This window comes from Oryza glaberrima, chromosome 8 (genome assembly GCF_000147395.1).
Source record: "Oryza glaberrima chromosome 8, OglaRS2, whole genome shotgun sequence".
NCBI lineage: Eukaryota > Viridiplantae > Streptophyta > Magnoliopsida > Poales > Poaceae > Oryza > Oryza glaberrima.
In genome coordinates this window covers 19,318,992-19,342,724 of record NC_068333.1, presented here as the reverse complement: position 1 = coordinate 19,342,724, position 23,733 = coordinate 19,318,992, and the positions used below count along the sequence as shown (strand labels likewise).

At 42.5% G+C, this 23,733-nt stretch overlaps 1 protein-coding gene, 1 long non-coding RNA gene and 1 pseudogene across 3 annotated transcripts; all 3 read right to left on the bottom strand.

Annotated features, from left to right (window-relative positions):
- Positions 1 to 4,381: 4,381 nt before the first annotated feature.
- Positions 4,382 to 5,970, bottom strand: LOC127781523 (uncharacterized). Of its 2 annotated transcripts, XR_008019017.1 has the most exons (3): positions 5,697 to 5,844; positions 4,517 to 4,691; positions 4,382 to 4,434 (listed from the first exon to the last, which is right to left on the bottom strand). It is a non-coding gene; the product is annotated as an uncharacterized LOC127781523 (long non-coding RNA). The 2 variants fall into 2 exon arrangements; XR_008019016.1 differs by having other exon boundaries at positions 4,382 to 4,691; positions 5,697 to 5,970.
- Positions 5,971 to 10,574: 4,604 nt separating this feature from the next.
- On the bottom strand, positions 10,575 to 13,922 carry LOC127783104 (uncharacterized). The gene is made up of 3 exons (XM_052310364.1): positions 12,964 to 13,922; positions 12,769 to 12,823; positions 10,575 to 11,786 (listed from the first exon to the last, which is right to left on the bottom strand). Exons 1-3 carry the CDS (start codon positions 13,920 to 13,922, stop codon positions 10,575 to 10,577), a joined length of 2,226 nt encoding a protein of 741 aa, XP_052166324.1.
- A 7,226-nt stretch (positions 13,923 to 21,148) lies between these two features.
- LOC127782880 (uncharacterized) lies at positions 21,149 to 23,501 on the bottom strand (annotated as a pseudogene).
- Between the last annotated feature and the right edge of the window lie 232 nt (positions 23,502 to 23,733).

The window sequence follows — 23,733 nt, the reverse complement described above, 5'->3', positions numbered from 1 at the left end:
AACCAATATGAGACTCTATTTAACAATCTCCCCCTTCACACATTGGTGTCACTCAGCCTCTTCACCGCCTCTTCATCGCCCCTTCACCGTATCTGGGCCCCACCACCCACGGTCCAAGCCATTGAGGTGAGGGGCTCCCTCACTTATATCTTAGGTCTTTTGCCCTTCCACAACCAATGTGGGACTATTCAACAATCTCCCCCTTCACACATTGGTGTCCCTCAGCCTCTTCACTGCCCCTTCACCGTATCTGGGCCCCACCACCCACGGTTCATCAGGTCTTCACACACCGTGTCCATCGGGCCACGGTCCATCAGGCCTTCATACACCGTGTCCATCGGGCCAGAGATGTTAACCTAGCCATCAACACCAGGCTTTGATACCAATTGTAGGATCGTAAAGGGCCTTTCCCACCCCAAAAGCTAGTCATCGAGGTGAGGGGCTCCCCCACTTATATCTTAGATCTTTTACCCTTCCACAATCAATATGGGACTATTCAACACTTTACCATTACAGGTAACAGTGGTGCCTAGGTATATGATCGGATAATTTTACGTGGCTTTAAAAGCTTAAATAAAACTCAACTTTTTATTCTTTCTATAAAGATAATGCTCACTAAACACCTAAAGCTCAACATACAAAGATAGTAATATTTATTAGCACCTAAAAAACCTACATGCAAGCATACCACATCAATCCAAGCACACAAAGCTCAACATGCAGTCATTTAATAATTATATCTACAATTTATTTCATACATAAGCTAAATGATCATTTTCAAATCATTTTCAAAATATTTCAATCTAAATCACTTCATCATTATCTAATTTATATCCCGCAGCAAAGCGCGGGACATCATCTAGTTTATGCTAATCTCATCATAATTATGTTCTATTAAAAATTATCAACATTTTCTTCTTTATTATATTGTGCTCATTATAATAGTTTCTTGTATTATACTTAAGTGAATCTAGTTAATTTAAATCAGGTAAAATTTAAAAGCACACTGCTATTTCTCAAAGTCTTGTCCATGTGGGTAAATAAGCCATCGATCCATTTCTAAATAGCATGGTGAAAAAAGTGACTCATGAAATTGAGGGATTACTTGTAAAAATTGATTTAAACTGTAAAATTATATTGTCATCCTGATCCATATCCTCAACGCCATTTTTGGCCGTTCGTCTATCTCCTCCATAGGTCAGCATATCCGTTTCTCTCTTTATCGCTTATATCAGTTCCTGCTCGAGATCCGTGGACACTCGTTTCGCACTCTCCGGCTCTTCGCTCCACAACCGAGGTCGACCAGACAATATAATAATATATTATATATATGCTGTCCTCCTCCTTTCTGGCCGTCCTTTCCTGTCCCTCCGACCCCTCACCTAGACACGACGACCACCCTCGCGTGTTCTCCTTTCCGTCCAGGACTTCTCTCTCGCCTCGACGGCGTCCAGGAGCTTCAATTCTCCACACCCATCACTCCTCTTTGATCTTTCCTTCTCTCTCGTTGACGGACACCCTTCTTCGAGCTCTCCATTCTGGCCACATGGGCGATTAAAATTGGGAGGGTCACAGTGGGGATTTATATATAGGAGGTGTAGACCCCGGTGACGGCGGTGATGCTGTCGTCGTCGGCAAGTTCACATGGTGACGAATTGACGCAAGTTCACCAGCTTGAAGCAGCAAGCCGCTGTGTTAGGACTTAGGAGTACCTATTTTCAATTTTTTTTCTTTTCCTTTCTCGCGTCTTTTCAGATCTGGTTTCTCTCTGAATCATGAAGAAGCTCGAAGATTCCTATGCACATTTTAATTATCGCCTCTGCATGATTGTATCCAACGGTATATGTTCTTTTACTGTCATCATCGGACGGTTAATACTTTTGTGCTTACGTGGCTTATCCTCGTTGCATCGTGGGATTAAGTTTTCACTTGATAAGATAAGATAAGATAAGGTATACACAAATTCAGGTGATCCATCTCTGATGTCTCCTTTCGTACTCATACTTTCATGGTGTGGGGAGAGCGACTCGAGGCCGGGGCTGGGCGGTCCTGGACCTGAGGCGGGTGGCTCGTCGAGTTACATGTGCCCCGCGCGCGGGGGCGGAAATTTCCGCTGGCTGACGATGACGCCGACGACACCGCCGGTCACTCGCGGCGGCGGGCGCCTCTTCTAGACGACGAGCACATACTCCAGCGAGCGCAGTGGTGGTGGTACGTGGTGCGCATGCTACCACTGCCACCATCTCCTCCACCCCCTCAACCATAATGCTCCGATGAGGCGGTGGCAACGGAGGGTGATGGTTGAAGACCTCGATCTGACGACAACGGCGGTAGCTCCGACAGTGGTTGCGCAGATGACAGGGATTTAATGGAGGTTAGGGTTTATGGAGGGGGTGGCGCGATGGAGAGGGAGGGGAGGCTCGAAGATGAGCGAGGGAGGAGTTGGCATCGAAGATGATGGAGGGAGAAGTCGGCGGGCGCGAAGGAGAGAGAGGAGTCGTCGGCGGCTCGAAGATGAGTGAGGGGGCATGAGGTGAGCGTGGATTCTAAGCTCTCGAGGGGACATCCCCTCGTCGGCTTCTCGTCTATTGCAAACTATCCAAATAGTCATAAAAATATGAAAAAAATTGTGAAGATAGATTAATATGTGATACTCCCTCCATCTATCTTTGATAATCATATTTTATCTGCCATTGATAATCATATTTCATCTTGGCAGATAGACTAAGGATAAGTAATTTTACTTATCATCCATTTAAATATGCTACTAGTTATTCCTCGTAAACAAGCGACTCATTAATATTTACATTTCTCGATGCCCATGTAGCCAATCTTGTGTGGAAGAATGGAGAGTCACGCATCAAATCCGAGAAAGTCATTAAGAGGATAGGTTGTTGGATTGAAATATGCTTATCAAAAATAAATTTTTCAGATTTGCAAATATGCCTATCAAAAGTAGATGAAAGGAGTATATCATTACACAAACATGCAAGTTAAAATATGACTTCTACAATCCATAACAAAAATAACAAATTAAACTGTGAATAGTATACACATACTCACAATCATATATTTGTTATTTTTGCTATGGATTGTAGAAGTCATATTTTAACTTGCATGTTTGTGTAGTGATATACTCCCTCCATCTACTTTTGATAGGCATATTTACAAATATTAATCTATCTTCACAAGATTGGCTACATCACATGTTAATCTATCTTTAAAATTTTTTTCATATTTTTTTGATGACTATTTGGATAGCATGCAATAGACGAGGGGACGTCCCCTCGAGAGTTTAAAACAGTTTCCGGGCGTGAGGTTGGTGGTTCACGCCCGCGCTGTCTTCCTCTTCCGCTGACCGCGATTCTACAACTTCGTCGCCGGACCAGCCACCCTGTCGCTCTTTGTCATCTAGAAGGCGTGCGTAGGCGAAGCTCATCGACAACCGCAACTCCAGCATGAGCATCATGGAGATGAGCCACCGTGTGAGGCCTTGTTCGGTTACTAGGGATTAAATCCCCAAGGGGAAGCAAACCAGGGAGGGATTGAGTGAATCCCTCCCATGACACTCAAACCCAATGGGGATTAAATCCCTTGTTTCTTCCAATACCTCTCGTAGAAACCCTGTGTTCGTTTTGACAGGGAATATACTGGCCATTGGCAGGGAATATAGCAGCGTATTGCTAGCTCTCTTTATGATCTATTAGTATTACTACTATTAGTACATTTAGTTACCACTGTTTACCTGAAAGCAGTAGTGCTAGTACCCTGTGACAGCAGCACAGGAGCAAGATCAAAAGTACCATCGGTCCATTTCAGAGAAAACTAGAAAACATATACATGCTTGTTACAACTTCCTGGATCAAGAAAGTTGATGCCAATGTAGTGCCAGCCAAAAGTACAGGAGATGTTTATACAGTATAATAAGAAGATTGTTCTGATTCCATTCCCTTACACTCAGCAAGTTGAATCCATCTGCCGACGACTTGGATGATTAATTAGTCCAAATGCACAACAAAATCCAAACTTCTCCCAACATCCCCAAAATGACACATCAGTAGACCATTCATTGGATGGTTAATTAGTCTAAATGACACCATCAGAAAACTGCTACCATCAAAGAAATTCTATGGAACATCCTACCAGTCAATTTAGAGGAGCCAACAAGGAAAATCAGTTAGTAGACATCAGTTTACCTATCTCAGAAATAGAGAAGAAACAAAACTACAACCATCCAATTATTCTTTTTTCTTCTACCAAACATAATGCAATGAACATTATAATGCGCAAAGTTCCAGACTCAAGTGTATAGCAGATGTGAATCTTGAGTTGCCTGAATTTTAAAAGGATGCAGAAATCATATATAGTGGATAGACTGATATATGGTGAATGTAGAAAAGGATGACCACCTCAACCTTCTTCTAGTTTCTCTCTCTGAAAATTAGAATGTGTGGAAGCACAATTTAGCCTTGACAACAAAGTAATAATGAAGCACATAGCTAGAGCCACATGGTACCTCAAAAAACATTCTTTCATCAGGTTCATCACCTATCGAAACATCCATAAAGACAATTGGGTTCTTTTTCTTTGCCATCTTCCTAGAGCACAACACTATCCCAGGAAGGAGAGGGTACAGGGTCCCAGGAAGGAGGAGTTTGGTCTTCTCCAACTCTAATGGGTGCACGTGCAATCTACAAAACAAGCACAATTTATACACATCACTGACAATTCAAATTTAGCATCCAAGATTATATATCCGGAACTAGAGCTAGAGTTACATAAAACCCAGAACTAGAGCTAGCTAGCATCAAAGTAGGAGCTGTTGTTTTTCAATCAAATAGAAGGATCTCATCATCAAATACAGTATAACATGGGTACAGAATTAATCACCCAATCAGCTCATTTAACACTAGACATATTAGTGCTTGAATAGCTACGATAAACATGCTTTATACAAGTATCATGTTGAGGAAAACAAATCTGTTAGTCTAATGAGACTAAAAGCTACTGTTGTTAGTTTAAAATAAATCAGTTTAAGTATACATTACTGTATATACCACTTCATTTTGTTGCTAGTTTGCTTGTGAAACAATGAAGACAGAATTAGTTTACAATTCAGAAATGTTAAACTAATTACAGAGTACCTCCATCGCTCTACAATCCTCAAAATCAGGACACCCAACCCTTGTAATTTCCAAACAGAAATATAACCAACCACCACATGTTGGGACTCCGGAAACACCAAGAACCGAGTACTTCACTGTAAAAACTTGTAAGTCAATTTTACAAGACATGCTCAGGCAAGCATCACATCATCAGTCACACTAAGCAAAACTAATCAAGGCAAGCATGTTTCCATAGCCATCGTACAACTCTCGCTCTCGCCATCTGCTGCCTCAAAGCCACCGTGAATCAAGAACTCAAATCAAGAACCAGAGTTGGGCGGTGCGGCGGCGGCGGCAAATCAAGAACTCATCCCCACCCAACCAAGAAAAAAAAGCTCCACGCCCAAATCAAGAACTCACCAGATCGAGCAGGATACAAGGAGGACGAAGATGAATCGCTGAGCGCTCACACACCAGATCGAATCACGGCGAGACGAGAGATGGCGGCGACGACGGGAAATGGAGAAGAGAAGAAAACCCTAACCCTAGCTTTGGAAGAGGAGGCGAGAGGGAGAAAGGCAGCGTGCTCACCGGAGAGAAGATGGCGGCCGGAGGAGAGCGCCGTGCCGTCGCGCCGCGTGCCGCCCCCGCCGTCGCGTCTTCGCTGCACCGCCGCCTCCTCGAGGAAAATTTCCACGCCGCCTGAGGAGATGACTTATTCCCGGGCCTGGAGAAGAGGGAAACCCCGTGGTGGGCCGGGCTAAAATCCACGGCCGGGCTTAACCGAACGCATAATTTCGCATGGGTCGGGATTTTTTCCTCGCCGGGGTGATCCACGGGGATTGGGCCCCGATCCCGGCCGGGAACGGCCCAACCGAACAAGGCCTGAAGGAGTTTGATGCCTCTATTAATAAGCCTGATGAGGCTGATCATCGCTCACTCCTCGCCGTGCCCTACACCCACGAGGTGCTCTTCCTCCAGGACGGCGCCACCTCCTAGTTAGCGGCCATGTCGCTCAACCTTTTTGTGTCCCCCTCCGACCCTACCGACTTCGTCTTTCCGGCTCGTGCACAGTGACGGACGTAGGATTAAAATAATGATGGGACGAAGATGCTCGTCTCAATAAGAACAACTAAATGCAAAAAATATCATATTTATGTTGTAATCATATAAACATATAGAATAATCAATAAATTAAGGCAAACAAAAAAAACAAAAATGATATTAAAATAAAGTAATAATTTTTGCGCCATACATAATTCATCATACATAAAAAGATAGATATTAAAATCGTAGACGGATGACAAAGTCAGTGGCATATAATGAATTCTCTAAAAAAGATACTAGTAAACATATCAATTTGCAAATATGAGTCAATTCATAAAGAATGGTTGATAGATATCTTTTAAAAAATAAATATATGAGAAGATATCACATACCCAGAATAAGATGATTATTATTTTGCTTAGAAGGGAGAGAGAGAGAAAAACATTAGGCACCTATAGTAGGGGACGGGGGTGAGCAGTGTCGAGGAATTGACTCAATAAAGCACCACATACGCAGGATTAAAATTGGACACTTGGACTGCTTATTTATTGGCCAATTGTGAATTGGATGTGGTGGTAGGCGGCCCAAGAAGAATATGGAGGGTTGGGGCGGCACGGGCTGTAGCTGGGCCGGCCGCCCAACCCTGACTAATGGGTGGTACCGACCCTGCTCGTGGAGCAACAAGGCTTTCAAGCAATCCAAGAAGTCCTCCGCCGCCTGGTTCGGCAAGGACGACATTTTGGCCTTTGTTTCCGGACGGCCTTTAGAATCGGACTTTTTCGGTCTTTTTTTTATCACTAGAAAAAAATACCCGCGTATTGTAACGGATGAAGTCTATTTTAATCTTATTATTATTACTAGCAATAGTGCCCGTGCGTTGCAACGGGAAAAACACCGTTTGAAAATGTGACACATTGAAAACCTTAAATCGGTAAAAATCAAGTCTAATTTGATATATTAACAAATAGGTAGAACCGAGTCTAATTTGATGAATTAGCATAGGATTTAGGATTTAGTTTTAGATTTATTTTTTGGAGCCTACTTAGGAGTTTATCCAACGGACTTTAATTTAAAAAAATTAAGCCATATTGTTTGATCAAATTTGCTTTCGGCCTAGGTTTTCCCAAGCCGGCCCAAACTTAGGTTGGCCCATCTTCGGCAAACCGAGTCAATTCGACGGCCCGCAAGCCGAGCAGCTGAGCGCGGCCCACTTATGCGGGGACAGTCCGATGCACTTCCGCGGCCCATTGGGCGCAGCGTAATCGGCAGCGGCGGCCCGACGTTGCTGATATTTGAGCCGTCCGATCTAATGGACGTCTCCGACATTCCCCGGGCCGGATGAAGTGCCGACCGGGAGAGAGGGGCAAAACCCTAGTTCCCAAATCCCTCTCTCCCGATCCCGTTTCTCTCCCGCGACGAGCGAGTGGAACGACGACGAAGGCAGCGACGACGGTCCGGCTAGGCGGTCGCGCAAACGGCGACGAGGGCCGAGCGGCCTAGACCTTGTCGGCGGGAGGGGCGACGCCAAGGACAGTGGAGGGGTGCTCTAGGATAGCCTGCGCACAGGGAACCCAACGCAACTGTGAGAAGGTGAAGGTGCAGTGGTGCCGCTTCCCGGGAAGCTCCGGTGAGCTTAGGGGCTTCAAGTCTGTTAAGTAACGCGAACCCTTAGCTTAATTGATTTGGATTTTAACTCTTAGAGTTGTTACCCTAAATTAGGGTTCTTCGAATTTAGGGAATTTCATCGGGAAATTTCAATCTATTTTATGCCCTCTTTTCAAGTTAGGGGAGTTTTAATATCATTTATCCTCTTTTAATTTTGGTAACTTCAATCTAGTTTATACCCTTGCTCAATTTCGGGGTTTTTTTTTTGCTTTGGCCGGCGTTTCATCGCGCGGGCGGGGACGGAGGGCGCCGCTCAGCCCCCTTGGAAAGATTGAGATTAAGATAAGATAAGATTTTCACGGACGACGGAAGTAAATTGAATCGGACTTTCTTTTTTTTTTGTTTTAATTTTTTTTCGCCTTTTTTTGTTATTACTTATTAAGGACGACGTAAACGTTTTCAATTTTGTAAGTAGTACAAATAGAGATATATAGTATTGTGTCACATATAATAGGATTCTTTTTTTACCGCATCACATATAATTCTATTTTTTTTGGAATCAGACAGATTCGTTTTTATTTTTTTTTCGCTCATTCTTTTACCACGTCCACAGAATGGGATTCTTGTTTTTTGCCCGGTTTTTTTCGCCCGATTCCCTTTTTTTTCAATTGGACAAATTTCAATCTATTTTATTTTTATTTTTTTTGCTTTGGCCGGCGTTTCATCGCGTGGGCGGGGACGAAGGGCGCCGCTCGGTCCCCTCGGAAAGATTGAGATTAAGACAAGATAAGATTTTTACGGACGACGGAAGTAGATTGAATCGGACTTTCTTTTTTTTAATGTTTTTTCGCCTTTTTCGTTATTACTTATTATGGACGATGTAAACGTTTTCAATTTTGTAAGTAGGAGAGATAGAGGTAGAGAAGATAGAGATATAGCATAGTGTCACATATAATAGGATTTGATTTTTTTTACCGCGTCATATATAATTCTTTTTTTTGAATAAGATAGATTCGTTTTTTTTCGCCCTTCTTTTACCGCGTCCATAGAATCGGATTTATTTTTTTGCCCGGTTTTTTTCACCCAATTTTTAAGCCCGGTTTTTTCGCCCGATTTCTTTTTTTTTTGAAATTGGACCGATTTTTTTTATTTTTTCACCCTTTTTTACACGAAATCGGATTTTTTTCGCCCGATTTTTTTGCTCAGTTTATTTAGCCCGATTCTTTTTTTAATCGGACCGATTATTATTATTATTATTATTATTATTATTATTATTATTATTTTCGCCTTTTTTTTGCACGGAATCGGAATTTTTTCGCCCTTTTTTTTTGATCGGACAGTTACGGTTTTTCGCCCGTTTTTTTTCTCGCTAGCCGGTTTTTTTGTCGCCCTTTTTTTTCAGGGAATCGGATTATTTTTTTCGCCCTTTTTTTTTGATCGGACGGTTACGGTTTTTTTTGCCCTTTTTTTTTCTCGCTCGTCCGGTTTTTTCACCGGTTTTTTTTATGGACGATGGAAGCAGCTCTTATTTTTTAGGGAAAATTGAAACCATGCCATTATAATTTTGTAAAATTTGAGATATGCTATCCTGACCCACATGTCATTGACTCATGTGGGTCTTACATGTCATTGAGATACCGATGGCATATCTCAAACTTTGCAAAATTATAATGGCATGGTTCCAATTTACCCTATTTTTTAAGTAGTAGAGATAGAGATAGAGATAGAGATTATATGGTTTAGTTGAGATAAAATTCACTGTGGGAGTTCGCTTGGATATATATATTTTTATAAAATCATGAGCTGTACTTAGGAGTCCGATCGTCTTAAGTTAGCATACGAGTTTTTTTAAAATAGAATTCTTATATGATTCCTTCTGTATTATCAAAAGTGAACGATCTTAAAAACCGATTCAAATATGGATATGTATTTCTAAAAGCAAACGAACTTACAAACCGACTCATACACGGATGACGTACCAAAATACCAGCAAAAATATCTTCAATTTTTATAATAGTAGAGAAGAGATAGATATACAGATGACGAAAACTTTTTCGTCTTTTAAAGAAAGTAAAGATATTGCCAGTTTATCAAATGGATCTCAGTCGATTTGTAGACCAAATATACACAATTACTTTTGTAAGCATTAGCATGATCGACAATTGGATACATTATTGGAGAAGTGATTTTTAGATGAAAACTTTTTCATCTTTTTAAATAGTCGAGATGTTGCCAGATTTTCAAATGGATCTCAGTCGATTTGTAGACCAAATATACACAATTACTTTTGTAAGCATTAAAGTGATTGACAATTGGATACAATACTGGAGAAGTGATTTTTAGTCGGTTTGTAACTCCCTTTAGTATGCAAGATTTGAACTCAAGATCTCTCACCTCATCTTCACGCGTGTTACCATCTCTCCTACCATACATATTTGACTTGGATAGATATGCTTTATTTTTTAACTAAACCCTGGAGACATCTTTATTCCCGGTTGGTAACACCACTAAAGATAAAGATCCTCCATCTTTAGTCCTGTTTGGTGTTACCAACCGGGACTAAAAATGTTTCTAGGACTTTGGACTTTTACAACCGGTACTAAACCCACTACCGGTTCTTAAACCAATCGGGATATTTGTGTTTTTGGTACCCGACGAAAGATAGCTTCTCCAGTAATGAGACTATGAAAATTCAGAGTTCATGAAATATTTTGGTTACGAATTATCCCCTCAAAGACTCAAGTAGAAACTTTTTAGATCAAAAGGGTTAAGTAGAAAATTTACATATGTACGTAAACTTTGGAGATTGTCCCTGTTTCAAATAAGTTGATTACTCATCAGCGGATCAGCTTGTAGCTTGGGCACAAACCACACACAGTTCATTGGTTCTTTAGCACCATAGAATGTTGGGCTGTACTTCTTGGTCTCCATATCATAAAAAACTGCTTGTTTTCCATCTTCACTGAACCTCGGGAAATAAAGCCTATTACCATGTCCAGCCTCAGAAGATGTCATGGCCATAGACGCCCTGTAATCCAAAAAGAGAGTTCCTCCACCGATGTCCTCAGTCTCTATCCATAACATCTTGGACTCATCAAGTTTGAGCACTCGTGGGGGCTCATTGGTGTTACGGTGGAACACAGCTATCAGTTCCCCTCTCAGCTCAACTAGATAGCAGGCTTCACTGCCCTCATCGAAAGGAGTCAGATTGGCGAGGATGGGCTCCGGTTTGTCAAGAATTCTCCACTCGTTGTTGCCTGGGTTGAAGATGGCAAGGTTGCCCTTCTGCCCGAGAAAGTAAAACTCTTGTCGGAAATAGACTGGATTGTTGCGTGCCACTGGGAATAGCACGTCATCGTTGTCGAAAAAAAATTCTCTCCAGTATACCCCATCTTCCTCATCCTCGGACTCGTCTTCCTCATCCTCAGACTCGTTCTCTTCTACCTCTGGCTCTTTCTCCTTATCCTCGGACTCATCCTCTATTGAATCTCTTTTGTTGGGCTTACATATTGAGACCCTGATACTATCACCTTTGGGAGAGCCACCCACTCCAAGGAAGACACAGTCTGGCGAAGTTGGTACAGTCGAGAATGAGATACCATTGAAGAGGTACCACTTGTCAAACATGGGGAGCTTCACAATCTCTTCTGTGAATGGGTTTATGACGATGATGTTGTTGTCGCCATGGGATACTATCACCCACCCGTCTTTGGAGAAGCGGAAAGCTTGCCACTCGTCAGCATCAAATGGACCAACCTCCATAGCGTACTCCATGCTACGTAAAGTGTCGAACATCTTGGAAGTGCCGTCTTGCTTGATGCAGTGCATGAGCCATGGCCAGACTTTTGCTTGTGCAACGGGGTTGGAAACTGAGCTCCACTCCTTGCAAACTGATGGAAATCGTAGTCGATCAACCAAAGAGAGGTTTGAAACTATTAACTCTAGCATCTCTATTGGAAGGTTTTGCCATGGTGCTATGGGGGTAACGTGTTCGGCCTCATCGTTGTAGAAATTGTTCAATACAGAAACCTGTGAGGAGATGCAGCTGATCATAGTTAGCCTCTTTTTTTTCATCAATTTCGTGAGATGGTGTTTTACAGCTATATCTGAACGATTCTTTTTCAAGGAAATGCTAAACTAATAAGTGGGTATATGTGTACAAAAATACTAAAATTTTCTCGCCATTGTATTTAATTTGCTCTTAATAAATACAATATGGTGTGGAGAAGATTACATATCAACTAAATACTTATGAACAAATTTTTAAAAAAATTGATAAGATATATTAATATGTAATACATCATTGCACAACACATGCATGATTAAATTCAACTTCTACAAATTATAATAAAAATAAAAAATTAAACTTTAACTAATATACGCATATTCAGAGTTAAATATGTTATTTTGTTACAACTTGTAGAAGTCAAATTTGAACTTTGTTTGTGGAGTGATATATTACATATTAATCTATCTTCTCATTTTTTTCAAAATTTGTTTTAACCATTCAATTAAAATGTAATAAATGGGTGGACATCCACCCGGATGCTTAAAAGTGTTTCCAATAGGGGGTGTGGGGGAGAAGATTTTAATCACCCGGGTGTACATTCACCCATTTATTACATATGAACTAAATAGTTATGAAAATTTTTAACAAATTTGATAAGATTAATTAATTTGTAATATATACAAGATTAAATTCGATTTATACAAATTGTAACAAAAGAAACAAATTAAACTTAAAACATATACGTATATTCATAGTAAAATTTGTTATTTTTGTTACAACTTGTAAAAGTCGAATTTGAACTATTATCATAATTATTTTAATAAGTAGAAGTGATTTATGAGTTCTAGTATCAACAGAGACAATTATAAACTTTCAATTCTATTGTGAAATTATGGTGTAAATATAAATAAATATTGTTTATGGAAAAAAAAAGATGGAAACTCCAAATTAATTATATCACTTAGCATAGAGCAGCATAAAAATTATATAAATTATACGAACCTCTATATCACGACGGATTGATGGGGATGATTCTTTGAACTCCTTAGCTCGAATCCTATAATTTAAGACATGAAACTTGTTTAGCTAACATAATCCAACATGCACACGTGACCACCACAAAGTTAAATAAAGCACGAAATATGGAACAACCATAAGCGTGGGTTAACGCGAAATACGTTTGTTGAGTAAACTCACCCTGTAGGAACTGACCAAAATCCCCGCTGCAAATCCTTCGTGGGTTGAGGAAGGATCGGCTGTACGCTGATCGTCATATCATCCAAGCAAAACTTGTAAATAATCTCGCAATCGTGGCCCGACCACACAATGTAGACGCAGTTGCCTTGGACCTGGCCTTTCACTGCGACGCACGAGAAGCCATAGTGACCAGAGATGAGGAAGGCGCGGTCGGCGCCGATGCCATCCACCTTCTTGAGCGTTGACTCGGCTTGATCCAGCTGATACACCGAAACTCCATTGAGCGGGCAGTCATAGGGACACCCGTATAACGATGCTGCCACTAAGAACAAATCACCACCCGACTCAACGAGGTAGGGCACATACGAGGGATCACATGTGCTCTCCCACTCAAAATCCATCTGAGCTTGAATGGCGGCGCCGTCGATGACATCGAGGGTGACTAGGCACCCAAAGGTAGAGAAAGAGTAAAGCTGTCCTGCGCAGTTGACAAGGTTGCCGGACAATCTGTGGGAATCGAGTTGTATTATCAACTTGGTCCACTCCTTGTCGCCGGGGTGGCAATAGAGCAGGAAGCTCTCTTCTGGTTCAGCTGTACTGCTAATCACCACGGCGTTGTCACGGTTAACCAGTGATGACCCCAAAACTAGGCATGCTCCAAGGTCTACTAGTGGCTCCCGCAACGGTGGCAGCGAGATCTTGGACGAGTTTGAGAGACAAAAAAGGAAGCAGTCGCTGGTCGTCTCATCCACCATGAGCAGCCAGTCGCCATCGTGGATGCAGCCCAAGCACACTTTGCATTGCAGCTCAGGAATAGTCCTCACGTGCAAGCTCCTATCCGATATGTCGACGAATGACAGTGCCTCTGTTCCCTGAGCTTGAACCAGCCATGGCTTCTCGCCGAAGCCCAACGGCAGCGACGACCAGCCATCTCTTTCGATGCCGCTAGAATTCTCCATGTGTAGTATGATAGGATTAGGCGTACTTTACTATATAAGAAGTTACCCTCAAATCAATGGAGATCTCGACGTAGTCAATCTAATTGCAGCGGTTTGATCGCACCTTTATTGACGAGACTCTTGAAAGTAGATCAACTTTATTGCATCAATACATGTTTACAAAGCACATCTAAAGCACTGCTCTCTCAAATCACGAACTAGGATTGAAACTAAAAATATCCTAGCTTTTTTCTTGTAAAATTTCTAACGTCAACCCTTCGTCTATTTATAAAAAAAAACTTTCTACACAGAGGAGTAGAACTCCAAATTCCTCTACGACTCGATAGAGCAGCCTCAACCGGCCAGAATCCCAGTCGCAGACGGACTCCTTCGTCCTTCGCGGCATCGTACACATCCTCCTCGCAGCCGGCCTCTCGCGTGTAACGTGGTTTTGGTTCTGTCTTGTTTTAACGGCCCATGTTGTGATTTGGGCCGGCATCAAAAATTAATTTCCTGGGCTATGTCTGTTAGGATGTGGGGCTGCTTGTTCCAGTTGATCCCATAGGAAATTAGAAGGGAGCGGATGATAGATCGATAGAAAAAGAGCAGATCCGGGAGTATTGATCGGAAAAACATCAATTGCACAAATCTCTTGTACCGAATTCTGGGCCAATTCTCGAACGGTTAATCTTGACACGTGGCACTTCCGGATTCATAGATTTAGTTGCCAACACGTATAACGTGCGACTCGCCTCCACGGGCTCGTGCCTACACGTTGACTAGGGAGGTGACGGCCCAATCTGATATCTGAAACGGATGGCTGGGCCTACAACCATCCAAACAAATACAAAGTCTAAACAAAAAAAATATATACTCTGTTTTATACTTAGTAATAGATTTGTTATATCAATATACATGAAAATTGTACCATTTTAAAACGAAAAACGTACAAATGGATAGCAAACAAGGAGCCATTTCTTTAAAAATAAAAGCAAAAGAAGATTTAAACACCATATATAGAGGCCTCCACACTTTGCTAGATTACCAGTCACAAATCCCAACGTAATTTTTTTTAATTTACACGGCGGACGCACAGGCACACACATCACTACAGATGCTAGGGATGGCAATGGGTTGGGTTGGGCACGGGTAGAGCAGAACCATGCCCGACCTGACACCCGACTTTGCCCACCCGAACTCTACCAATAGGGTTAGCGGGCAAAACTTCGTGCCTGTACCCATGCCTAACGGGCACGGGTATGCCTGGTGGATACCTAGTGGGCACGCCTTCCGCTCGCTGTCCATGGCTCGCCGCCCTTGGCCGTTGTTGTTGTTGCCTGTCATCGCTAGCTCGCTGCCCTCGGTCACTGTCATTGTCGTGTGCCGTCGGCTCACCGTCGCCGGCTCAGCACCCTCGGCCGTTGTCGCCGCTAGCTCACCGTCCTCGTTGTTGCCCTGAGCCACCGCCGTATACATCATGCTAAGACGTCGTCGTCACCATCGTGGCCCTGAGCCGCCATCACAATGGTGAGAAGGGAGCGGAGGGGCAGCAATAGTGCGATGGAGGAGGCGAGGAGCGGTGACGCTCTCTCGCCAGATCTAGCAACAGTGACCACCGGATTCGGCTAGGTGAGCCGCAGTGGCGACGAAGACGACGGCTGTGCGCGATGGAGATGATGAAGCCATCGCTGCCTACCATCGCGACCACCTGTTAACAGCGAAATTCAAATTTTAATGTTAACACCACCGCCATCGCCGCTTGTTCCCTTGTTGTTGCTGCCTGCATGCGCCGCCGCCGCTGCCACCTCCGCCTGCACGCGCCACTGCCGAACTAGGTAGAGAGGCAGCCGGGATAGGTGGGGTGGGGAATTAGGTTAGGGTTTTAGTGAGTGAGTTTATATGTGTCTCTGTTAATGGGCTAAATGGGCAAACAAGAAGGGTATAGGAATTAAGGTATGAGCCAAAAATAGCTAATATATATGTATTGGGTCGGGCATGGCTTATCCACGGGTAAAATTCAAAACTCGGTTGTTGCCCACTATAACTTCGGGTATCGAGCGGGCATGCCCATGGGTAAAATGTTACACCCATGCCCGTGCCCATCGGGTCAGGTATCCGCGGGTACTCGGACCCGTGGGTAAAATTGCCATCCCTAACAGACACAACACCACACTCACATCCCCGCGAATACATCCCCTAACACATACTCTAAGAGATGGAAATCAGTAGTGCATCCCTGATCTCACTAAAATCCTGTTGAAAGTCCACTTGCATATACGTAATATTCATGGCACTAGTATTTGAACTATGGCGGATAAAGTTATTCACTCACACCGTAAAATTTGGAATAAATAAAACATTAGGTGACTTTTATTTCCTTCAAAATTGTAACATTACAAGTAGTTAATTGAACCAACGGGAAATATTTATTGGTAAAAAAAGGGCTACTCAATGAAGAAAAAACCAGATCAACTGACCGTACAAAAGAAATCAAATCACAAATCAATATAGAAATATATTTTTTTATTATTTCGACAGATGATGGTGTGCTCTACGAGCTTTATTATCAAATATTGGTGCTGCAGATAATTGAACCAACCGAAAAGATTTGTCGATACAAAAATGCTACTAGAATAAATAATGAAAAAAAAAATCAAATGACAATACAGACGAAATTTAATCACAAATCAATAAAGAAATCAAAATAGAATGACAGTCTTGTAATTTACAAAGATGGTTGTGTGCTCTATGAGCTGATCCAAGCCTTTGCACGTTCTCAAATTTCTGACATGCCCTAAACGATGTTGACAAAAACAATGGATTTATAATTTGTAGGATCACACAAGACCAAACAAACCTACCGGGGGTGAATGGTAGGGAAGACCAAAAACCCAAAAATCTTTTGCGGAATTAAAGATTACCCTCGAACGGAGTAGACGTCGAAGCCCTGTCGCCGCCGGTCGAACCGCCCTCCTGCCGCCGGTCAAACCGCCGAAGCCTCGCCGGTCAGACTGCCTGATATCCCACCAGTCAGACCGCGTGCATGCCTGCGGTTAGACTGTCGGGACCCAGAAACACCGGTAGATGACAAACTCGAAGATGTAGATTGAAACTTTTCGACTTTATATGCATATTAAGGGGATCAGGGGTGATTCCTTCTCGAGGAAAACGGCGCTTCCAATCATAGCGCTAGAGAGAGCGACGTGCATTCGGGACCGAGGGAATCAGTCCTTATTGTTAGGTCCGCGTGGGCTTGGGGTGGGCCAAGCCCATTAGCGTAATTCTCTGACTCGATGGCTAGAGATCAATCTAACATTCTCCCACTTGATCTTTGAGACTAACGAGTCCAGTCTTAGTAAAATAGTAAACCAAAGCAATGTGTCATAGCAGTCAACATAACGCTACTATGACAACAGTACCTATAGTCACCATAATACCTTGATAGGAATCAACTTACTCTTATTGGGTGTTGATTGATTCTTATGCCCCTATATCTAGGATCTTGTCAAAGGCATTATTTTTCATATGCACTGGCCAGCAACATAATAATAGTTAAACTTAAGTCATAAGCCTTTGTTGTGTGGATCCACGAGCATAAACTTAATACTAATTGAAAGATCTATGCACTAGAGTTGCCTTGAAAGGGGAGATTGGGATATCTATGATACTAATAGTGCGGTGATTGTTTTGGTGATTAATGACAACCCATTATTGGAACTAACTATTTCCATGAGTTGGTGAGATTAGGTTAAGTTCCGGCATCAAGTTAAAAGATTGAAGCTAGAAGATGGACATTCTACCTTGATGGGGAGCAAGTGAAGACATTGATGATGCGGGGTATGAAGTGGCTATCTATGGCAAAACGGTGAAGGGCAAGCAAGGCTCGGCTACAATGGACCATGCGGGGGTGAAGAGCAAGAAAGAGGCTTGGCGCCGATGGACCAAATCCGGTGGTGAAGGGCGAGTGAAGGCTTTGTCGTGATGGACCGTGCGAGGCCATTTGAAGCTATGAGTAATCCATATCAATTATTAGAAGACCGCAAGATGGAATGCCGAAGATCAAGAGGATGTGGTTCTCCAATGAACATCAAGTCAAAAGCCAAAGTGGGTATTGATCAAGGCAAAGGTATAATTGATTTGGGATTAATATGCTTAATGAGTGTAGGTTGCTTAGGAGTGGGCTAGGATGCTTGGAGACCCCCCAAAACATCAAAATCAAAGCGGCGAGAAGACTCAGAGCCAAGTTAGACTAGTTTACCTTTTCTCTTTGAGTTTAGGAAAAACCGTACTATTAAGAGGGGTTCCAAGTGTGGTTCTGAGATAACACAAGTGCTCTTAGTGGTGTCCAAGTGTTGAAATATTTTTAGGAGCTATTTTTGAAAATGGCTCTACCCGGGACAGAGAGTCCCACTCGGAGGTTCTGTCCGGAACTTCCTAGCGCCGAGGTGAGGTTGAAAAATTTCCTAAGTGTTGCCCGGAAGTTCTTGGCACCCAGGCCCGGAACCTCCTGGCAACCCTCCAGTTCAAATATGTGAGTAACGGCTAGATGACGTCACATAACCGTTATATATATGGATCTCGTCCCCAGGCCACCCTTTGGCCATTCCACTTTAGTTCTTGTGTTCCCTAGCTTGTTCTAGCCTCTCCCAATGTGATTTTGCTTTCTCCACCCAAATCTTGTGTATTTCTTGAGTGAGAGAGTGATTTTGAGGGTGGTGGTGAGGATTGGAGAAGGTTTTGAAGGCTAGGATGACTTGAGCACTTGGGGTATCTCGTTGGGCTGTCATTTGGAGCTTGTTACTCTTGGAGGGTGACCTCCTAGACTGTTAGGTGTCGCCCGCGAGTTTCCAACAAGGTTGTGGATTGACCCGGGCAAGTTTGTGAGGGCGTCATTCCACCTCCGAAAGGAAACGGAATACACGGTGAGTGAATTCCGAGCTGAGGTTTAGGAGGTCGTCTTGGTAGAGCAAGCCTCACTTGTGGTGTTCTCTTGGTGTTCAAGTTGGGGATCTTAGTGGTCACTTGAAACCAAAGAGAAGTACCTAGGGGTGTTGGCTTGAATACCGGAGACCTCTTCCTAGGCCTTTGCTTGGTGAGGCAAGGGGTTAATCAAGACCCGGCTCTTTGGAGCTCCTCAACGGAGACGTAGGATTCTCGGTGGAGAATCCGAACTTCGGGAAACAAATCTTTTGTCTCCTCTCACTATTTTTATCTTTGTGATTGTGATGCTTATATCCTTATTTGCCTAGTTGTGCTATCATGTCTCCCATTGTATGATCACTTGTGCTATCTTGTGTATTTTCATGTGTATCACTCTTGTTTGAGATATGTTGTACCTCTCTATGGTTTAGGCTTCCTTGTGATTTAATTTACTTGTTGTGAGATGCTTGAAATCGCAATTCACAACTGCCCGGGAGTTTCTAGGAAGAACCCCGGAAGTTCCGGGCAGCTTTCTCTGCTTGGGAGAAAAAGCTGCTAGGAAGTTCCGGACCTTTTTGCTAGGAAGTTCCGGGCCCTAATTTTAACCGCTGCGATTTGAAGTAAATTTTAGGAACGCCTATTCACACCCCCTCTAGGCGACATCAAGGCCCTTTCACTAATATGCTCATTTAGTAGTTTGATCCTAGGACTTATCTTTCACAACATGATGTCAATGTATTTGGCAGAAACAGAGATGTTGTTACTCGAATAGTAAACTGCAAACCATAATTTTGCACAATCTCATTATCACAGTACATTGAGTGGTTTAGAAAACTGTCTGCCATTCTAAGTTCCGGGAATATACTCTTAAGTCGTACTCCTGCTCATTAACATTGTCACAACTTAGTCTGCATTGTCGACTATGCAGTATAATAACATTTGGAGCCATTAACCATGGATTTTGCTCCTTGTATGAGAACATAACTTAATGTGGATATCATCCACATACCCTTAAAATTAATACCTGAATAACTCAACTGAAAAGTCATCAGGATTTTCTTATTGTGAACATGTCATCTTCGAATGTCTTACAAATGATGCAAGACATCCTAATACATTAACATATACTCTTATTCTGAACTTAATTTGCCAAAGTTCCCGATGCATAATGTAAAGCCTGTATGCATCCAGACTTACGCTTATTTTGCTCCTGACAGCTGAAGCATCGGGAATTAGTTTAACTTTATTTGGTCAAATAATTCCCCTTAATTAGAGCAGGTGTGACGGAACAACCTCACATTATATCCCAAAATTTCCATCACTGTATGAAAGTAAATAAATCCAGTACTCCATTAGACTTAAACTTAGACATAGATCCCATAACTGATACACGTCTTACTTTTGTGCCTACTAATGGGTTATTAGACATAGAGTACTAGTCAGGTTAATCTCCACCCTTAGGCAATTATCTACCTCACTCAACTTAAGCTTGAATTTATTGATGACCTTATGGGATTTTAAGGTACCATTATGATATCCATAGATGAATTTCATAAGACTGCAATGCTTATGTGACCTGCCTTCCACAACCAATTTCTTGGTCATGCTGTGTACACAAATTAACTTATGCAAGTCAACATAACAATTGCAATTTAAATATCCATCTATCGAAACAATTAGTATCATAAAAACTTAACTAGTCATTCTTAAGGCCAAGAAAATTTTACTTAGTTTCCTTTTCCTTGTGAAAGACCATTCTACGAGCTTAATCCCAAATATTTGATTATCCTTTTTAGAGTCATACTTATTTGTGGACGTATCTACACATTATTTAACCCTTTCAGGAATTTCCAATTAATTCAGGACATAGCTGATACTCGTAGATAAACACTTTATGTCATAGACCACTTAAATGCATTACAAGGTAGATAATTTCTCATGATGAAGCTCTTAATATTAAGCTCCCACAAATTAGAGCATCGTTCTTAAGCTCCCACAGATTTCATTAATCTCAACCCCGATCTGAGTCCCCTCCTTCTAATTGCTGCCCAAGACATAAACTGAGTAGGGATAGCAATCAAAACATAAAACTTAGTCTAATATCGATCAACAGAACATGAATTATACCACACTTGACCCCGTACATGAATTGTAAAACCTGCAACTTACTGTAGCAGTCTAGCAGAGATCATGTAAAAACAGGTAAAAACCATATTTGTGGAGCAATACGCGATTGAGGCAGATAGATGTACTCGTGGTTCCATATTTGACAATTTGCAAAAAAAGAAAAAAAAGAAGCACTATATGCTCAATTACACACGCTTGGGTCAATCTTCGGATGTTGATTCATTTTTGTGCAGATTAGGCACAACCCACGCACAGTTCAATGGCTCAATGTGACCATAAAATGATGGGTAGTACATCTTGTTATCCATATCATAGAACACTGGTTTTCTATCCACGGAATATCTAGGGAAGTATATCCTATTTCCATGACCACCATCGGGAGATCCAACACCATACGATGTCCTGTGATCAAGAAACAAGGCACCACCACCAATGTCCTCTACTTCAACCCAGGACATTTTTGTCAAATCAAGTTTGAACACTCGAGGCGCCTCACTGGCATTATGCAAGAGTACAGATATCAGTTCTCCTTCTAAATCAACCAAGTAGCAGAACTCTCTTCCCCTATGATCATTTTCTAAGAGATCCATCTCAGCATGGATCGGCTCTGGCTTGTCAAGAATCTCCCAAGTATTGCTTGTTGGATCAAAGGCACCAAGGTTGCCCTTCCTTCCGAGGCAGTAGAACTTCCCACAAAACATGACGGGGTTATTGTAACCTACTGGGAATGGCACATCGTACTCAAAAGTGTTGCTCGATCCATTCAGTTTCTTCATGCCGCCACGTATGAATGTTGAGAAACTTCCCGCTGAGACTACTGTTGATCCCAAAAAAATAACAGTTTGGGCAAATTGGATTTGGTGAAGAAAAGGATACACCGTTGTAGTGGTATCTACGTTCGAACATAGGAGGCTCCACAATATCCTCAGTGAAAGGATTTATGATGAATATATCGTGACCATAGATCCCAGCTGATGCGAACACCCAACCATCTTTGGAGGAGCGAAAAATGTGTCGATCTTCATTAGTGTCAAATATTGAGACTTGCATGTTGTACTCCTCACCGCGTAGAGGGTCAAACAACCTACACATCCCATCTTGCTTAGAGATGTGCATTAGCCAAGGCCAAACTTTTGCTTGCTCTATTGGATTCGACACCTTGCTCCATGCCTTGCAAACAGTTGGAAATCGTATGCGGTCTACCAAGGATAAGTTTGAGACAATTAACTCTAGCAAGTCTACGGGTAGATGTTCCCATAGACATAAAGAATTCCCCGGTCCATCCTCTATGTGCTCATCAAGGTCATTGAGTAGAATATCCTTTGACAGCTAAAAAGAAGAAAAAAAAGAAGAGTTTTAGTTACTATTTACTAGTATAAAGGGAATTAGTTTTTCACTGCAACATACTTGCACGGATTTACAAACCTTTGTCGATAGAAGACTATTTGGCTTGGCTGATATTTCCATGGGCAAGATTGATTGGATGCTGTAGTTGCATATTAACAATAGTCATACATGATTCAGTAAAATGTGGTCTTTTTGGAAAAAAAAAAACTATTGCGGACAATGCTAAAAAATAGTCGTGTGTGCTGAATCAATTCACCTTGCTGGAACAGTCCAAAATGCTCTACACCAGGGTTTTGTAGGTTGAGGAAGAATCTGTTGGAAGCTAATAGTCATGTCGTCCAAGCAGAACTTATAAAGCCTCTCACTGTCGCAGCTTGACCATACAAGATAAACACAGTTTCCTTGCAATACACCTTCTATTGAAGGACATGAGAAAGTGTAATGTTCAGAGATAAGAAAGGTACGGTCGCTGCCAATGCTCTCCACCCTCTCCCATGACATCAACTCAAGATCCAAGCAAAAAACATCAATGGCGGTGAGCAATCCATCGTTCCCAAAGCACCCGAGCTCTTCTATCCACAAGAGAAACAACTTTCCACATGACTCGACAACATGGTAACAACCACTTCCACGGGCATATTTTTCTTCATCCTTGATGGTACCCACTCGCTGTAGTTGTATCTTACCATCCACCATATCTATCACTACGAGATTAGAACAAGCAGAATAGATCTTTCCTTCGTAGTTGCACATAAAAGCAGAGAGATGGATGTCATTGAACGGGGAAACCAGTTTGGTCCACTCGTCTTCACCGGGGCGGCAGTATAGAAGGTAGCTCTCTTCTTCCACCTCCGGTGAGCTGGCAATAAAGATGGTGCACTTCGGGCTATCCGGTGACTCGAGCATCTTGATTGTTGATAGAAAATTCAGAGGCTGATGCAACGGCGGCAACCGAATCTTGGTCCGTGGATTGGTGCTGATGCGTAGGAGGAAGCAATCGGCAGTAGACTCGTCCAGCATCAGCAGCCAGTCACCGTGCATGCAGCCCAAGCACGTCTTCCCTCGAACCTCAGGAACAACGGTCTCGTGCAGGCTGAGGTCTGACACATCGACGAAAGTCAGCGTGTCGCCGCGTGATCCCTGCACCAGCCATGGCCTCGTGCCGAAGCCCGGTGGCAGCGAATTGTCGTCGGATTTCATGGCCATATGTGTTTGTTTTTCAGGTTTTCTTTTACTATCCAGGTGTATTGATCCTTCTGTCTTGGTGGTTGGCTGGTTGCGTTTTATGCAGCAGGGAGCCAAGAGATCTAGCAATCGCTAGTCCCTTTCAGTTTCAGGAATCAGAGTCGTGGTCTATCTTGATTGCGCTTTATACAGCAGGGATTTCGCTTGATCTGGAAACGGATTTGATTCAGAAATCAGAGTTGGTTTCGTCCGT